The sequence below is a fragment of the Lytechinus pictus genome, chromosome 3 (genome assembly GCF_037042905.1).
Source record: "Lytechinus pictus isolate F3 Inbred chromosome 3, Lp3.0, whole genome shotgun sequence".
NCBI classification, from domain to species: Eukaryota; Metazoa; Echinodermata; class Echinoidea; order Temnopleuroida; family Toxopneustidae; genus Lytechinus; species Lytechinus pictus.
In genome coordinates, this window is record NC_087247.1 from 42,818,107 (window position 1) to 42,835,656 (window position 17,550).

A 17,550-nucleotide genomic window follows, 5' to 3' on the forward strand; every position below is an offset into this window, starting at 1 on the left:
TTTTAAAACAGCTATAACTTTCTTATTGCTTGTCTGATTTCTTTCAAACTTTCACCATTCTGTTTAATTTTTTTTCTCCTTCCCAACACAACATTTCATGGCCAAGGCTGGATTCCCCTTTAATGTCTTTCTGTAATTTCAGGGAGAGGGAATGTTAAAGATTGACAATGAGATTGGAATGTTCAACAAAATTTGCAAGAGAGGTCGAAATAAGTGGATAAAGGGAGATATAATGGGAGGACAGAAATTGATAGAGTGGGGCAATAATCCTAATCAAAGAGGGGCAGTGGGCCTATAGGCCTACTTGATATTGGAACCCGAAAATTTTGTCCATTTATCATCTGGAAACAATTTTATGACATTTAGTTTGAAAATGATTAAATTGATGTCTAGTCTAATCTAATGGAATCATTTGATTTCGACTTGATTTATTTATATTGTATTGATCTAATATAAGCAGGGAGTGACTGCATGAGCTTCGGTGTTCTACCACCGTGTACAGGCCAATTGTTACCAAGATACTGTAAACAGGTGGCGCTCTTCACCCTATGTTTTCTGGCTGTTACAACTTGGTTTATAGGCTAGCTAGGCTGTGTGGAATAGTGGAGTTTTCGAAGGTAAATAAAATTCTAAAAAAATAAATGTTGGTCATATTTGTTTTTAGATGGTCTATGAATTCTGTATGAACACTTTCTTTCAACCTTGTTTGATTTAAATTGAAATTTATTGCAGTAGTCTTGGATCTGGTGAGGGTCAACAATTGTAGTCTGACTCTGAGTCTGACTACACTACAGTCCGACTCATTGAAATTGGCGTAAGACTCTATCTTACCTAACGCCCGGCCCAGGTCACTCACTCGTATTAACTATTAATTGCTATGATAGTACCCCGGTACCTCGCACTATGAACGTGGCTACGCAAGCCAATGGATTTTAGAGTTGTCGGTTAACATCGCTTCATAACGTGAATAATGTTAGCCAAAACTCATTCCGCTATTCACCAGGGCTTTTTCTGGTGAAAAGCGTTCCATTTTCAATTTTTACAAATATTTTTCTATTAATATTTATTCATATTGTATAAACATAGACATAGTAGTTAGTCTTGAGGACGCAATGATGATGACTTTATTAAAATCCTGACATACTTCTTCATCATTGACATCTTGACACTCTTCCCATAGACGCATAAGAGACGGACCAAAACAAAGATGGATTTCCCTAGGATTTTAGGAAATATATAGGGCCTATATAGGCCCTATATATTTAGGCCTATATCATAACCTTGTTCATTGAATGAGTGCAACCACCCTGCCTGTTGGGAATCTACAGGATGGACTAGTCTATGGCCTGCCAATGCTGTACAGAGCACACACTTTAAAAAATGATTAAAATATCACTTTTGTGACCAAAATTATTAATTTCCGTACAGTTGCCATTTATTTTTCATGAGTAACTTGGCCATAATTGTTGTATTCACTGGAGCGCTCAAAAACTTGAATTTTGGGCATATTTTTGTGTATGCCCTCTATTGGTGGAAAATAATATGGCAAGAAAATTTTCATTCTTTTATCTCTATTTTTAATAAAGAAAAAAATAATTTAAAGAATCAAATTTACTTAAGGGCTCACAGGCCTAATTCATTTCCCATAGACTCGTGTGTTAAAGTGGCACTTAAGGACGTTCCACAGTTAGAGTGAAATCCATGTCATTTTCACCAAACTTTGCACATAGATACTTTAGAACCTCAATACTCGAAATATTCAAAAATTAACATAGGTCCATGTGCTTGATTTTTTGCTATAGAGCTTCAAAGTTCACCCAAATTGATGTTGTTAAGAATTGCGCATTCAAAAGAATTTGGCATTTTAGACCTCGCAAGATTACTACAATGAGTTTAAACCTCTATTACTCAGTCAAAATACATGAAAAAGTCATCAAATTTCGCAAGAGAGTTAATAATTGTATCGTTAGAATGGAGAATCTATTTATAGTGCTATTTGTTTGCAGTTTTAAGTCTAACAGCACTGTCAGTTCTTAAAATGGCGTAAAAGATAACAAAAACCCAATCTGAAAAAATGTGAAATTTCAATAACATACTACAAAAGTACAATAAATGCTGCACTTTATTCAAAATCCATGTCATTTTCACCAAAATTTGCAAAGTTGTAGAGGAAGGTATACCTAAGAGGTACAAACATTAAAAAATGGGGGTTCATGTGCTTGTTTTTAAACTATCAGCATTTTTATTTAGAGCAAATGTGCTTTTTAAAACACCAAAAATGTGCCGAATGCTTTGTATCTATCATGTCTATGTGCAGAAAAAATCAAAACCACTCTACCATTTATTCAAACTCGGGGACTTATTCGTGATTCTTGGCAGTACTGCAGAGTAAATTATTTTGAAATTGTAGAGATGTTTTTTAAAATGGTCCATGGAATAATTCAATTTTTTAGCTTCATAAGATAACGCATCGGATCTGCAGTTAGAGTGCAGATGATGAGAAAAATCAGCTAATACCCAGAGCTAATTTAATCACCTGTTCATCAATTGTGACGTCAGCGCGCAGAGTGTAAACTATGCGCAGATCATAATGCGCACAAACATAACTGTGGAACGTCCTTAAAAAGAATTCATAAAAAATAAGGAGGAAATTCGAGGGTTGAATGTTTACTACCAGTGGATAGGATAAATGTCTGACATTCTATATCTGACCAGAAAAGGGTACCTCGACCGGCTCATTTTAAAAATAAATCAGCATTTATGAAGACTACACCTGACGGGACCAAATTCATCACTTGAGATAGTAAAATCACCCTAATTCTTCCGCCAGTAAAAATATAGTTCCATAGACATAGTGGTGATATATCTTTCCAATTTGGAAAAAGTAAGTTCAGTAGGTACCCTCCCTACAATCAGTGTTAGATTGTCAGTCATATTCATTCATTTTTGTCAATCAGCAATATCAAATTTAAAAATTGAGCAATGGGTTGGCTCGAATGAATATGGCCTGCCAGTTGTGATTAGGCCCGTGCAACCTTAAGGGCCAAGTTGTATGACGAATAGGTGTAATGGAAACTGTCAGTGTAAAAAAATCAAGCATTTGTCCCAAAGAAAAAATAAACCAAACATTGCCATCCTTATTTTGCCACACGGAGATATAACTGAGAACAAGGTTATATCATAACCTTGTTCATTGAATGAGTGAGGAAGTCCATCTTTTAAGACCAAAATCTCGTAAAGTTTATGAATTTTATTGATTTTTACACCTTCCTACGCCTAATGCGTAGGAAGGTTTAAAAAAATGTTAGATAAAAATGTAAAAAAATAAAGGTTTCGTACCTAACTGATGCCGCGTAGACCCCTCGATCCACATGTAAACAAAGGAAATACAATAGGGCATTTTCACGGTAACTGACATTACACGGCACAATGTTTTCACACCTTCCATTGTGTGTATCTCTAAAACAACAAATGATGGGAGCTTGCTTTTGATAGAGTTAATAAAGTGAACCTTGCTGTATACTCTGATACTAAGTTTTCCTATGTAACCACATTTTTTTACGCATCAGCAAGCAAAAATGTGTCGGTAACTGACATTACACAAAAGGACATGCAATTTCAGGGTGTTCATTAAAATTGAAATATCTCATGTCCCTGAGTAGATAGAGAAATAATTTGAATATGTAAATATACCTCCGTTACTAGGTTAAGATGTGTCAAAATATTTAACAATTTGTTTTTGTCTTTTGGGGACTATGATAATTTTTCCACAACCATGCTGGTAACTGACATTACGGTAACTGACATTACACTTAATTTGCCATAGAGATAACACATGGAAGTCAAATGTGTGGAATCATTGCATTGTATCTTCTGTGCAGGGCTTCACATGAAAGTGAGCTTGATGTGGAAGTATACCCGAGTTTTTAGGAACATTTCAATGAAAAAACTTTTTCTTTTTCTTAATTCCTTTCTTTGATTTGAACATTTTTATCATTACTTGTCGGTAACTGACAATACACATTAACATTATCCAGTGCTATATGATTTTCAAAGGCATAATTTTCTTGGTACTTATATGTAAGGCTTTTTAAAATCATAAGAGTTTCATAATACTTCACATTTTTAATTATCAAAAGATAAGAAATGTATGTTTTACTTACCGGGGGGGGGGGGGGGGGGGGGGGGGTCATAGCAGCTACATGTTTTCCTATAGTAATTTAATATTGCATTGACTGTACACATGGATTTTTCTGACTATACACCCATAATATATTCACTAGTTTTATATTGACTTTTTAAACCTTTTCCTTCTCCAACCTCCCCCTCCCCTCAAAAAAGGCAAAATGAATAAGGGTCTCCTCCCCTAGGCTACATGTACCCCTCCCCCGAATCTCATGCAGCCATGTAGTTTTAGTGATTTCTATTCTGGTCAGTGCAAGCAATGCTTCTTCATATCTGTCGGATTTCAATTCTCTTCATAATTTGTTTAATCATTTTCTTTGCTAATTTCATTTATAAGCTGTCAACAAAAAATAAACTCCAGCTTCTAAACTGAAACTGAACTATTTGTAAATTAGAAAAAAACACCACAGTTTTAGTAGATCCATGCAACATTGATCAGAACTGTCAAATTTCACTTTTCATCTATACTTGTAAACCAAAAACAAAATTGTATCACACATCCACACTACTAACAGGTATAAAATCCAGGAATTTACTTTTAGCGAGGCAATGCTCAAAGGAATCCTAGAAACTAAAAAAAAGGGACCCTGGAAATCCCCTTCATCACAATGTTAAGCTTAAAAAATGTTGCAGATTTAGGCAAAAGGTTGGGAAAAGTACCCCCTACCCCCCCCCCCCCCCCGGAAAACCAAACCAAAAATTGTCTGATACAAACAATTAGGTACTTGGTAAAGTGCATACATGTACAAAACAATTTCATAGTAATTTTTTTTTGCACGATGGGAATGCAACTGATTTAGCCCCCCTTTATGATCTCGGCTGTCGATCGCGCGATCGCAACGAAAATTGGCACGTGCATTACCCATGGCATTATCTACAAAACTATAAAATCAAATTCTGCAGAAAATCTCATTGCTGATTAATTATGCTAATTTATGCGTAAAATCATAAGTTTGATCTAATTAATAAAATAATGACCCTAAAATGCTAATTTTTGTTTCACATACTCTAGATAAGCATCTGATCAAATTTTTTTTTTTTAATTTCAACATCACATTTATTTTCTTATGTATTCTATTGTTTTCTAAATTTCTTTTGTATTTCTTTGTTTTTTTGACTTTTTGTTTTTTATTGTTTTTTCAATGGAAATTGTCAAGGAATTTATTTTGGCCCTATACAAGATAAAATTAATTGATTTTAGCAGTAAAAGGAAAAATAATGATACATTTTATGAATTTTGGCTGAAAACACTATTTGCATTGGATTTGTACACAAATTCACGTTTTTTTGAGTAATTTTGGGTCTGCATGCACTTACAAAATGTTGCGTAATTTCGGAACCGTGTACCCGGGGTCACAATTTTGGTCTCAAAAGTTGCTCGAGACTTGAAGGTAAAAAGTCAGCTAGCGACGCGGTCAAAAACATTCGAGCAGTGGATTTATCGCGAAAAATGTCGAGGGGGGGGGGGCTGAATCAGCCCCCCCCCCCCAGTCTTCTTAGGGTTAAATAACAAGTATACAATATTTCTTCACCATAAAATTGACCACATTTTTGTATTTCAATATTGGTAACCAACGTTTTATCATGGTAACTGACATTACATCTCGGTAACTGACATTACATTTTCCACTTGGTAACTGACATTACATATATTTAATGGTACCCTATTGCTTCATTGTTAATTGGTAATCTTTAATTTTGGTGTAGAAGGGAGGGGTGTTACCTAGAGAGGAAATCTACCAAGTTTAATATAATATATCCTCTTTTCCAGGAAATGAGAAAAAAAAGTTCATGTTTTCGGTAACTGACATTACATACCATATCACATACTTCATCAATGTTTTTTTATCAGATGAATGATTACTGGTGTTTCTTTCTGTGGGATTTTAAAAAGTATTATAATAGCAAGCTAAATCAAAGGCGAAAACATCATGATCAAACCTGTTCTTTAAAAATCTGTCAAAACAAAATATGTATCAATATACTATTTTCAACACTAATTTTTATCCATACTTTGGCAGCCATTTTGAAATAAAAAATGGCTGCCAGAGTCGGAAAAAAATTTTGTCTCAGAAACTTCAGGTCTTGATTTATTAAAAAACATAAAGCATTTGACATGAATATCAACTTTATTTTTTTGCCTCTGTGTCCATCTGTGGTGAAAATGCCCAATAGCGTCGACCCTTGAACCACTACGTATGACGTACTTCCGGCTAGCAATGCCGTCTTGAGCAATATTTAGATAAAAATTATTATTTCACAAATACTAAAATATATTACGTGATTATTTATAATTACGTTATTACGTCAGTTAGGTATATAAGAAGGTCGTTGGTGGCACTAATACAATACACAACCTTAATTTAGCTTGTCGGTTTTTTAAAAAACTAGATTCTTGATTCATTGTACGCGCAATTAATTCCCATGATTATTTGATCAAAATATAGCCTTGAGGACTCCATGTCTGATGTTTTTTAATATTTTGAGCCTTAACACTCTTTCCATAGATGCTGCAGCGAGACCTACACACCCGGATGGATTTTCCTAGGAAATCCATAGTTAGAAGGTGAAATCGGTTTGTAGGGGGAATTTTATTTATCTATGAACCTTCATGCGCCTAATGCGTATAAAGGGATAAAAATTATTTCACTATAAATGGTAAAAATGAGATGTTTCTTACCAGGCCGATCTCCTGTATATCCCTCGATCCGTTGTCAACAAAGCAAATACAATAGAACTGACCCTTGAACCACTTTGTAATGACGTACATCCGAATAGCGATGCCATTAGTATAATACTAATTATCTATAATCAGGTAATAAATTTTAATATTTGTGAAATAATAATTTGTATCTATAAATTGTTCTTCAAAACAGCATCGCTATTCAGATGTACGTCATAACAAAGTGGTTCAAGGGTCAGGTCTATTGTATTTGCTTTGTTGACAAACGGATCGAGGGATCTACAGGAGATCGGACTGGTAAAGAAATGTCTAATTTTTACCATTTATAGTGAAATGATTTTTATCCCTTTATACACATTAGGCGCATGAAGGTTCATAGATAAATAAAATTCCCCCTACAAACCAATTTCACCCTCTAACTATGGACTTCCTAGGGAAATCCATCCGGGTGTGTAGGTCTCGCTGCAGCGTCTATGGAAAGAGTGTCAAGGCTCCATGTCTGTAGAAGTATATGTCAAAATAAATATGATAAAAAATATCAGACATGGAGTCCTCAAGGCTAGATAAAATAGACCTATATTTTAAAAAGGTTATTATAAGTTAGAATTCATATTGGCCAGCTGCTTAGATTTGACAACTTTGACAATTCATGATTTTCTAATTTTTTTGATGGATTTTTGTCAAACTTTCACCACTATCCTTCGTTGATTCTTCTTCATGTATCAAAGTACCTTTATCTTTTGGATGAACTTTCTCTTAAAGGATTTAAATTCCATACAATTGTTTACTGTGTAATGAACACCTTATAATTTATCATTTCAATTTTCTTCAGATTTTGGATATCATTTGAGTGATCTACCATGGCAGAAGGAGAAACACTATGCAAGAATCTGGAGTGTGATCCAGATGTTGAGGATATGGGAGATGGTAGTTTGCCTGATAATGAGCCAAGTAATTTGAACGACATCCAGGTTACTGACCTTGAAGAGACTCATCAGAATACCATTACTTTGCATCAACAGAATGTATGTAATAGCTCCAAAGATACAGGTGGATTGAGAACTGAAGAGTTAACCTGCAAGGAGGAAGACATCCAGATAAAGAAGTACCAGTATCCACATAAATCAAGTGAGCTCTTGGGAGAACTGAATGACTTCCGCCTTGCAGGAAAGCTTGTGGATGTAACACTGGTGTCTTCTGATGAAAGAGAGTTCCCTTGTCACAGAGCAGTCCTTGCTGCCAGCAGTCCTTACTTTGGTGCAATGTTCACGGATGATCTCCAGGAGAGTCGTAGTGATCGTATTGAACTGACCAACATCAAAGGTACTGCTTTAGACTCTATCATCAATGCAGTTTATAGATGTAAAGTTAATATCAGCCGTGATTTAGTACAAGACCTTCTCGCTACAGCACACTTCTTGAACTATCCCGATATCATACAATCTTGCTGTCAGTTCTTGGAAGATTCTCTTACACCACAGAATTGTCTAGGAATCATTCAGCTAGCTGAAACTTACCTCTGTGATGATCTTTGGACCCAGGCTTGGAATTATGCTCTAACTAACTTTAGAAATGTTTCATCCTGCAAGGAGTTTCTACAGTCAAAGGCATTGGTCTTGGAACGCCTTGTTAGTAGCAATGAATTAAATGTTTTGAAAGAGGATGAGGTGCTAGCAGCTGTACTTCAGTGGGCCTTAAGTGATCAAATGCATATTGACTCTTTGCCATCAGTTCTTGCAAAAGTGAGACTTCCACTAGTGAGCAATCAATATTTAACTCAAACTATGAATTCATACCAATTCCTGCATGGCAATGGAAAGTGTCTGTCGCTGATCAGAGATGCCCAGAACCTCAAAGAACTTGCTAGAAATCAGAGTCGTCGCGATCATCCCCTCCTGAAACCAAGAAATTCCATGAGGACTGAGGTACTGGTAGTAGTTGGTGGGATGGTAGACAATAGAGAATGGATTACCGATGTATCTTGCTTCAACCCAAAGGCTAACCAATGGTCACCCATGGCTAACCTTCCATTTGACCACTCTGACTATGCAGCTGCCAGCATTGATGATGCTATTTATGTTTCTGGTGGATTTCATCGCACCAAAGGAAATATCTCAGAGGTATGGCGTTATGATGAGGTACATGATAGATGGTCGAGGGTTCAAGACCTGATACTGCCTCGTTTCAATCACACATCAATCGGACACGATCACCATATTTATGTGCTAGGTGGAGAAGATGCCGATAGCTCACTAACTGAGATTGAGAGATACTCACCGGCATTGGACAAATGGGACATCATAGGCTCTGTCAGTCCAACTGGAAGTGGTATGGCTGTTGTAGCCATTGGCCAAAAACTCTACATCATTGGATGGTTGACTAATGTGAGATTGATGTGTGTTGTACAGTGTTTTGATCTGGAGACCGCTGAATGCTCCACCATCCCCAGCTCTGGACTAAACCGTCAACTCTTCCCAGCCGTTGCCCTCAATGACTCTATCTTCATCCTGGGTGGTAATCGCATGAAGGAAGTGGCCATCTATGATCCAGAGACTTTCATTTCCACAAAGGTGGAGTCAATGAAATTTAAAAGGAATACGCCTAGTGCCACAGTAGTTGGAGGGAAGATCTATGTGACTGGTGGTGAGTTGAGGCAGCATGTAGCTAAAGTGGAGGCTTATGATCCTGACCTGGATCTTTGGGACACTCTAGAACCCATGCCACATGCTGTTTGCTTTCATGGATGTGCTATGATCAAGAGGTATCTAGGTCCACCATATTATCCATGACGCTCTAAATATTCTGGCTGAGTGCTTGGAAAAAAAATTGCTATAAAAGATTTCCTGTAATCTTTGCACAAATGATAGGGTGGATAACTGAAAGGTAGATATGTATACAGGTGAAAAGTGTCAAAGTCAAATCAGGATAACTCTTGGCCTCTCAGATTGTTTCATTAGCAATTATTTGCAAAGAGTAAAATTATATCTCTTTTGGCAGAAATTGTGATTTTGAGGGGTAGAATATTTTTAGCAATTTTGTTTTGAAATGCATCATTTTATTAAGTTTTTGTAAGAGTTGTGGTCAAACACTTGATACCTTCAAAACATGAGGAGCAATCTTGTGTGTTCCTAACTCTGCAACTCACTGTGATTCAATTTTGGTAAAAAAAATACAGGTGTTTAGTGAAATGATTTTAACAAATCAATTTTTTATTAGATTATAGTTCTGAACAATAACATGTATACCCTTGTATATGAATTTGAAATAATGGCAAAATCACTTTAAGATTGAGACAAGGACCAGTGGCATAATGTGCCAAAATATTTGAGGGGGCAAAACATGCAAATGGGGTGATCTTTTTGAAAATATGTGAGAAAGTGAAAATTTTGATCTTTTTATAATGAAAATATAATTTTGGAATATATTTTAACATGTGAGAAAACTTTCTTATTTCACCTGTTTTTCCCCTCTTTCTTATTCTTCTTTCCCTTTACCATTTTTGGGGGTCTTGATTGTGGGTTTCGGGGGTTGAAGCATCCCAAGACTTCCCTTCACATCTATAAACGAGTAACAAGCATGTGACTACTGTGACCTCACTATGTTAAGGGAATGAATGTAGGCCTTTTTTCAAACAAGAAAGCCCATGATTTTCTTTTCAGATCTTGGTCAGCAAAAATCCGAAACCCAACAAAGAATTTGCAAAGGATGCAAATGACGGGGGGGGGGGGGGGGGGGGGAAATAGCAGTCCAAATATTAGAAAAATCTCTTGCATCAATCAAGTCATGAATCTATTCTTGTGCAGTTTGTGCAAAGAAGATTTTGCATTTTTTGACCATGTTTTGGGGGTAATTTCTTTGCTTTTATTTGACCAAGACTGGTATGTCAAAATAATAGAGAAGGAACGCTGGGCCAAATAAGCAGGTAATAAAATCTGGCAAAACCCAGAGCTGTTGGTTAAGCAGGAAATGCTTTCCTTGATATTTCCAAGTGATAATGGTGAAGAAAAATCTAGTGGAAAAATAAAAATTTAGTTCTCACAAACCTATATAACTTCAACCATCCTAACATAGCATGACATCACCAACTTTAAAATGAAGAAAAGCACAATTAAGCTGCATTTGAAGCTAATATAAGTTTTTCTCAAGCAAAATTCTTAGCTGACAAGCAGTGAAAATGTGTAAAAAAATCAGTTACTGTATTTTTTCCAGCTTCACTTTTCGCTTCATTCAGGGTCTTTATTGTTTAGACTGTTGTTAAGTTACACAACATTCTGGACAAATTTGTAAGTAATAAATTTAATACAAAAGAAGGAGTTTTTGCTCTGTGACATAGAGAGGATTCAAGAACACAGTGAATGTATTGAAAATGCCCACCAAATAACAAAAAACAGCTGAGTGGTCTTTGTCAAAAATTGGTGAACCTGAATAGCAGTTTTGTCCTAAGTTTTGGGATCTTATGAAAAATTGTAAATGTGTTGTTTGTCCAGATAGAGTCATGGACTTGCTAACCTGCTGTTTTAATTCACCAATATTGGACAAAGACTTCTTGAATCCTCTGTACGTTGTAGTGCAAAATTTCCCTACTGATAGGCTAGTCCCTGAAATTTCTTGCCCAACAAGAAAACAAGTTTGTTATTAATCTCTGAGAGTTAATAAAATTAATTTCTTTGTGTTGCCAATTATGTTCTTCATTGCAAATTCAGTGTTGTTTAGTGACGACACTTACAGGTTAGGGTGAAAAGGAAGAGTTTGAGAGAGCAAAGCATAAATGAACCTTGAGGGGAAGAGATGTAGAAAGAGAGTGAGAGGCATCCAGAGTGGAAGGATGGGGAGAGCAAGAGAAAGATGACAAGATAGAAGGTAAAAGACAATGAAAGAGAGGGGGTGAGACTGCAAGATACACAGAGCAAGAGAGACTGTGAGAAAAATGCACGAGGAGGGGTGGTGACAACATTTGCCCCTGCGTCAATTGCTCCGGTCTTAATATCTCAGGAGGCATAGGATTAGAGTTAGGATTGTAAGAGTTTTTAGTTCAGAATAATGTAAAGATTGTGAATATGGTTTATTTAGTATTGGAGGTTAGGTTTTGTTTCACTTAATGTGCAGATTTCCATTGGAGCAATTGTCGATGGCACAGATGTCATGGAACCAGAGGGGCAGGGAGGGGATAGAAGGACGGTGAGAGAGGGGGAAGGATACAGAAAGCTAGAGATACATTTATTCCACACTTTTATGGAGTCTTCTGCCTACTCACATTGGGTAGGTTAATTTTAATACTTCTCGTATAAATGTCAAAAGTAATTATGTAGTGAAATGATAAGATGTGAATTTAATTTTCAGTAAAACATTTTGTACATTATCTTTGTAAAACTCATTGTATGAGAAAGATGAAACTCAAAATTCACAAAAGTATGGACTAAACTTTTTGTTCAGTTTGGATCGAGTTCATACTGAATGAGTATACCATCAAATAACCTTTTTTTCTTCTTTCTAAACACAATACAAATTTACATTTGATACTTGAAACACATGAAATACATGTATCAACAGCTTGCACTGTCAGTTTGTCAAGAGTATATGATACACTGTTCAACAACATTAAATAAATAAAAGAAAATAAACACCATTGAATGTTTGTACTTTTAATTATGTACATTACCTTTTTTTACTTATTTATTTGTACATGAGTTTACATATATTTACTACAATGAATATTCTGAATCAATCAACACATATTTTTTTTCTTCAAGAGTTTAGAAACAGAATCAAGCTACATACATGTATCATCATGAAAGACCAAAATTATATTTTCTACAAACTACATCTTTTAAATGTCAAGTGTGCAGCCTTTGGCATATAGGCAGATTCATACATTTGAGCCATCCAGAACAAACATTGATGATGATATGAAGGAGTAAAATGAAACAAGAGTTGTAACTTTACTTAGAATTCACAAAATTGTGTTTGTTGAATCTTGGTAGGAACCTTATCTTCATTAAATACTGTGGAATCTGTCACAAACACCAGGCAAAATTTCAAACAGTTTGCCTTCTTATGAATTTAAAGAATAATCCAAATCATTAAGATTATTTCTTAATAATTTACTGATTATTCCATGAATATTTATTTGAACCAAAACTGTAATCACAGCATCCATTTTGGCAAAACTAAAAATACATGTATAATTATATTAACATCTGACTGGTAACTTGTATCAAATACTTTACATGTATGCACAAGAAAATACGGTCTACTCGGCCAAGTCACATAAAATTTCTTTGTATTTATGATCTGTGTACATTGATAATCAAGAAACAAAATGGAACCTAGCAAGAAATTTGATATTTTGGCCATGTCCAAACTTTTCTCAGGCCTTTACCAAAACCAATTTGGATACCTGTCGAACTCCAACTCCCATTAACCTGTTGGCTACTGAATTTGGTAGTTGTCAATCGCTTTGTACAGAGACTACATAGTTCCAGTCAACAACATGTCAAAGTCATTTGTTTTCTGTTTGCACAAAGAAATGAAATGCAGGGGCTCAATACACAATGGTGTGACCGAGGTTCTGATGGCAATGTGCATGGAACACCCTAGTGTCTGTCTTAAAAAGGGTTGTGACTGATGCAGATAAATTACAAATTTGTAATTGATCTAAACTTAACGCACACAATTAAGATCATCATTAAAAGGGTGAGTGATCTGCATTGATCCCAACACTTTGTGAGACAGCCTTATGAAGTATGGCCTGAGAAACGAGTACACTCTTATGAATGTGTTATGGGAATTTCTACAGGATCAAGCAACCAAATGATCTGTTTGTGTTGATGCATAAAAATAAAAACTTGTAAGTCGATTAAATGGAGACATTGTATTATTGGAATTATGTGGTATGCAATTCACACCCAGAGCTGCCAAGTTGTATTTTGCATTTTCAGTATTCTTATCTCCCAAAATCAGTATTTTGACAAAAAAATCAGTATTTTTACTGTGTGAGATAAATATTTTTTGTATTTTTCCCAAAAAAAGTGTATTTCATAATAAAATGCTTGGCGCACTCGCCCATCACGGCGCTCAAGCTGCATGCAAGCTAAAATGTGCACTGCTCTTGCAGATGAAAAAAAAAAAACATTGAAACTTGTGTATATCTCACCCTGGTTTTTACAAAATGATTGAAAAAAAAAAAAGTTATCTGAAATTACATTGATCTAATAACCATATTTGTGTACGTTTCATGAAATAGAGACATATAGAGATGATTTTTCTCAATAAATTTCGATTTTTTTTTTTTTTTTTTTTTTAATACAAAAAATGTATTTTTTAAAGAAAAAACGTACTGCCGTATTTTGGTTGCAAAAACGTACTAAATACGGAAAAATCGTACTACTTGGCAGCTCTGCACACCCCAATATACACATTGTACATCTGATCTATAAACATTTTGCAAAGAAAAAAATTATAATCAATGTGATAACCATATGTTAAATGGTGACCAACAATGAGAGGCTTTAATAAGCTTGAAGGAAAAGTTGCAAACTCTACAGCTGAACAATAGAAAGTGAATTCAAATATCACTGCAAAATGTTATAGCGCCATCTACTGTTCATTTAAACAAGCTCCATAATTTGATGATCAGGATAATAACATTTCATTCTGTCTTTGACTTTTGTAACCCTTCCTTAAAAGCAATAAATATTATAACGAAACACATTTCCTACATAAAAAATTTAATACAAATTAATTTGATAAAAAGGCCTATACTGACTTGTTTTACATTTAAAATCATATCACAGTTCAGTCAAGATTCATTAGAAGAGAAACGACTACTTGCAAATGAGAAAAAGGATCTTGATTAAAAAAAAACTTTTACGATATACCTACAAAAGCACTACATATATTTTTTAAAACAAATCATGTTTAACACTTACACATTTGCCTATAAATACTGTTGCCATTAGTCTGCTAAATAAATTTCCTGGAAACCAGTTAAAAAATGATTTTGTCTTTATATAATTTAATTACATTATTACACAAATGGTTCACAACTTTTCCTCCTGGCTATATATAATTAGTTACAAAATCTATTTAAATTTGAGATAACTAAAAAATAGCCAGTAGAAACAAATGCTTAACAGGATCAAGTTTGCTGAATACAGATGTCCGAGCATTCTACAGGACATGCACAAATAAAAAAAATCTTACTCCATAGATGCAAAAGAATTTTTTTAGAAAATCAGGCTGAAAAACACTGCCCCATACTAGACAGCTGAATTCTTACACCGTACTGTTTGCAATTTGATCTTCATTAGCTATTTCCAGTATTTCTCTCTTTATCTTTTCAATACATAGGAACACCATTTATTCCTATAAATAAACTATAGACTAGCTATACCTCAATTCCAGTATGCATATTTTCCCCTCCCATTCTCCTGGATCTTTCATTTTAACTGAACGATACAATCAGTACCGGGATAGTCTGGTAGTGAGAGTTCATAACGGCTTGCCATCTCTGGTGGAATAAAGCGACCACCCAGAAAGTGATGTTTTCCTTGGAAGAGTTTAGCGCACTTCTTGGGTGCTGTCAGTGAGATGAGAAACTCTGGTTTCAGACCATCTGGGTTTCCCTCCTCTACATCCCAACCTAAACAAACAAAGGATATACAGAAAGTAAAATAAATGACAATTAATTTTATACAATCCTATGGTTGTGTCATGAATAAGCAATAGGTGCCTCCTTTGATTTTAGTGAGTCTTTGTGAAACCTGGGCTATTTTTTTTCAACACAAGGACCAATCAGGGAACAGTAACATAATGGTTTGTGATCAATTCCTAAATGCCAATGACCAATCAAGATCCTTGTTTCCTGCACACTTTGTTCAAAACAATGATCAGAAATCAATCAGAGTGTTTCTTTAATACTTGCAATTCATTACAAAACTTTATGTAACAGGGCTCAGGTCTAGCTTTTATGTTCAAGTCAAGTCAGTATTAAAACACAATGGCCAAAATATGCATAATTTAATTTCCACAGGATGCTAAATTTACACTTGTCACTATGGAAACAGCATTCATGAGCCAGCTGTTTTGAATTAATGAGCCCAAAGATTACCTATGTGGATTAAGTTAAGTACACATTTGGCTAGTGCTGTAGTCTTTGTTAAAATGTTGATTTAACACCCTGTGATTAAAGCATGCATCAATTATGGACTTTTTCTCAATAGACATGTTCTATTAAGCACAATTAATGCATGAAATCAGCATTAGCCATGGTTACAAAACCACCTTTGCGAATTTGAGGAAAGTTTTCATGATGTCACACTTCCTGCGATTGTTTCAGGTAGCAAATAGGCCTACAGTTAATTCAATATTGTCTGTCCTTAATTCCCTAGGATAAGAAATATCCCTTTTTTTGAAAGCTGAAATAAATATTGCATTATTCTCCTGTTGCTTCATGTTGTTAACTGAAAATTACTTGGGTAATTTATAAACAAAGCTCCTCAGCCAATCCAAACTGAGGATTCCACCAAGTGAAATTGTGAATGATAATTGATATCAGGCTTTGTGACCGATACCCTGGTGAAATAATGAACTCACCTGAAGGTACATCAATACTACATATCGGTATGCTGATGTGTTTCAGATTCTCAAGAACTTCAATAAATGGCGCCCTCACTGCTCCTTTGAAGCTGAAGCCAAAGAGAGCATCGACAACAAAATTATAGGAAGTATTGATGAGCTGGGATGACGGGAGGTAGGAGAGGAAAGGAATATCGAGAGTATCACACTGTGCCTTGAGATTGTTGAAGAGCTTCTTGTCAGGTTGTTTGGGGTAGAATATGGTTGGAAAATAGCCCTGTAAAGACAAAAAAAGAATCATAAAGAGATAATCATTCCACTTGCTTTTCAAGGTAGTACATCTATTCTAAACCAAGTATATGCATGCCTGGGATTTGGGTATTGAAAGTTTCTCTGGAAACATGTTGTGCAAGACTAAGACCTACCTGTTGATTAAAGTTTGATCAAGGTCTGTGCCTGCTGACAATTTTGTGTTACATTCACTTGATTGGTTCATGTTCTTGGAACTAGCATCTAGTATTGTCTGCATATGTTTCATAATTCCACAAGGCCTAAATGGAAAGACATCTTTATACTGCTAAAAATAAATTTTACAACTGTTACAGTTTTGTCAAACCTCCCACAAGATACATGGATGAATAGTTACTATTTTGCCATCAGAAGTTAAATACTATTTTTGCCATCAATATAAAGTTCTTTCAGAGCTGGATAATAACAAAGACATGACAACAGGATCACTTTGACATTACGTTTTTATTCACAGAAATTCCAGCATTTTCCTATGAAATATGTTGACTTTATTTGGTAACTTATAACAAATGCTGTTTGCTTAAAAAAACAATAACAAATGGGTTTTAATTTTTATGTATGATTATATATCAGCAAGCACACTATGACTTGCAACCCCGGGGGTCACTCTCCACATGACCTGCTACGCACCCGCGTCCAGAAAAAGCGTCGAAATGGGTTCCATTTCAGGCACTCGGGCGGCGTCGACGTCTTTGGCAAAAAGGGTTGCATTTCAGCACCATTCGCTCGTAAATCGCCGATAAGGGTAGCCTTTTCTTTCTCTTTTCACGCCGTTTAGGGTTGCTAATTTGGTTATG

At 35.3% G+C, this 17,550-nt stretch overlaps 2 protein-coding genes across 3 annotated transcripts; one reads left to right on the plus strand and one right to left on the minus strand.

The window, feature by feature from the left end:
* Positions 1-301: 301 nt before the first annotated feature.
* On the plus strand, positions 302-12,165 carry LOC129257192 (kelch-like protein 2). Of its 2 annotated transcripts, XR_010293088.1 has the most exons (3): positions 544-617; positions 7,701-10,566; positions 10,612-12,165. XR_010293088.1 is itself a non-coding variant. In XM_054895468.2 (2 exons), exon 2 carries the CDS (start codon positions 7,729-7,731, stop codon positions 9,655-9,657), a length of 1,929 nt encoding a protein of 642 aa, XP_054751443.2. In that variant the 5' UTR covers positions 302-617; positions 7,701-7,728; the 3' UTR covers positions 9,658-12,165. The 2 variants fall into 2 exon arrangements, 1 of the variants encoding a protein (XP_054751443.2); XM_054895468.2 differs by having other exon boundaries at positions 302-617; positions 7,701-12,165.
* Positions 12,166-12,494: 329 nt separating this feature from the next.
* On the minus strand, positions 12,495-16,776 carry LOC129257191 (NAD(P)H-hydrate epimerase-like). The gene is made up of 2 exons (XM_054895467.2): positions 16,463-16,776; positions 12,495-15,509 (listed from the first exon to the last, which is right to left on the minus strand). The coding sequence occupies exons 1-2, from the start codon at positions 16,743-16,745 to the stop codon at positions 15,307-15,309; spliced, it is 486 nt and encodes a 161-aa protein (XP_054751442.2). The 5' UTR covers positions 16,746-16,776; the 3' UTR covers positions 12,495-15,306.
* Positions 16,777-17,550: the final 774 nt, after the last annotated feature.

Coding starts and splice junctions, on each gene's coding strand:
- LOC129257191 (XM_054895467.2), bottom strand. CDS start 16,745: ATGATTCTTTTTTTGTCTTTACAGGGCTATTTTCCAACCATATTCTAC. Junction 15,510..16,462: donor TAGTATTGATGTACCTTCAG/GTGAGTTCATTA, acceptor TTGTTTGTTTAG/GTTGGGATGTAGAGGAGGGA.
- LOC129257192 (XM_054895468.2), top strand. CDS start 7,729: ATGGCAGAAGGAGAAACACTATGCAAGAATCTGGAGTGTGATCCAGAT.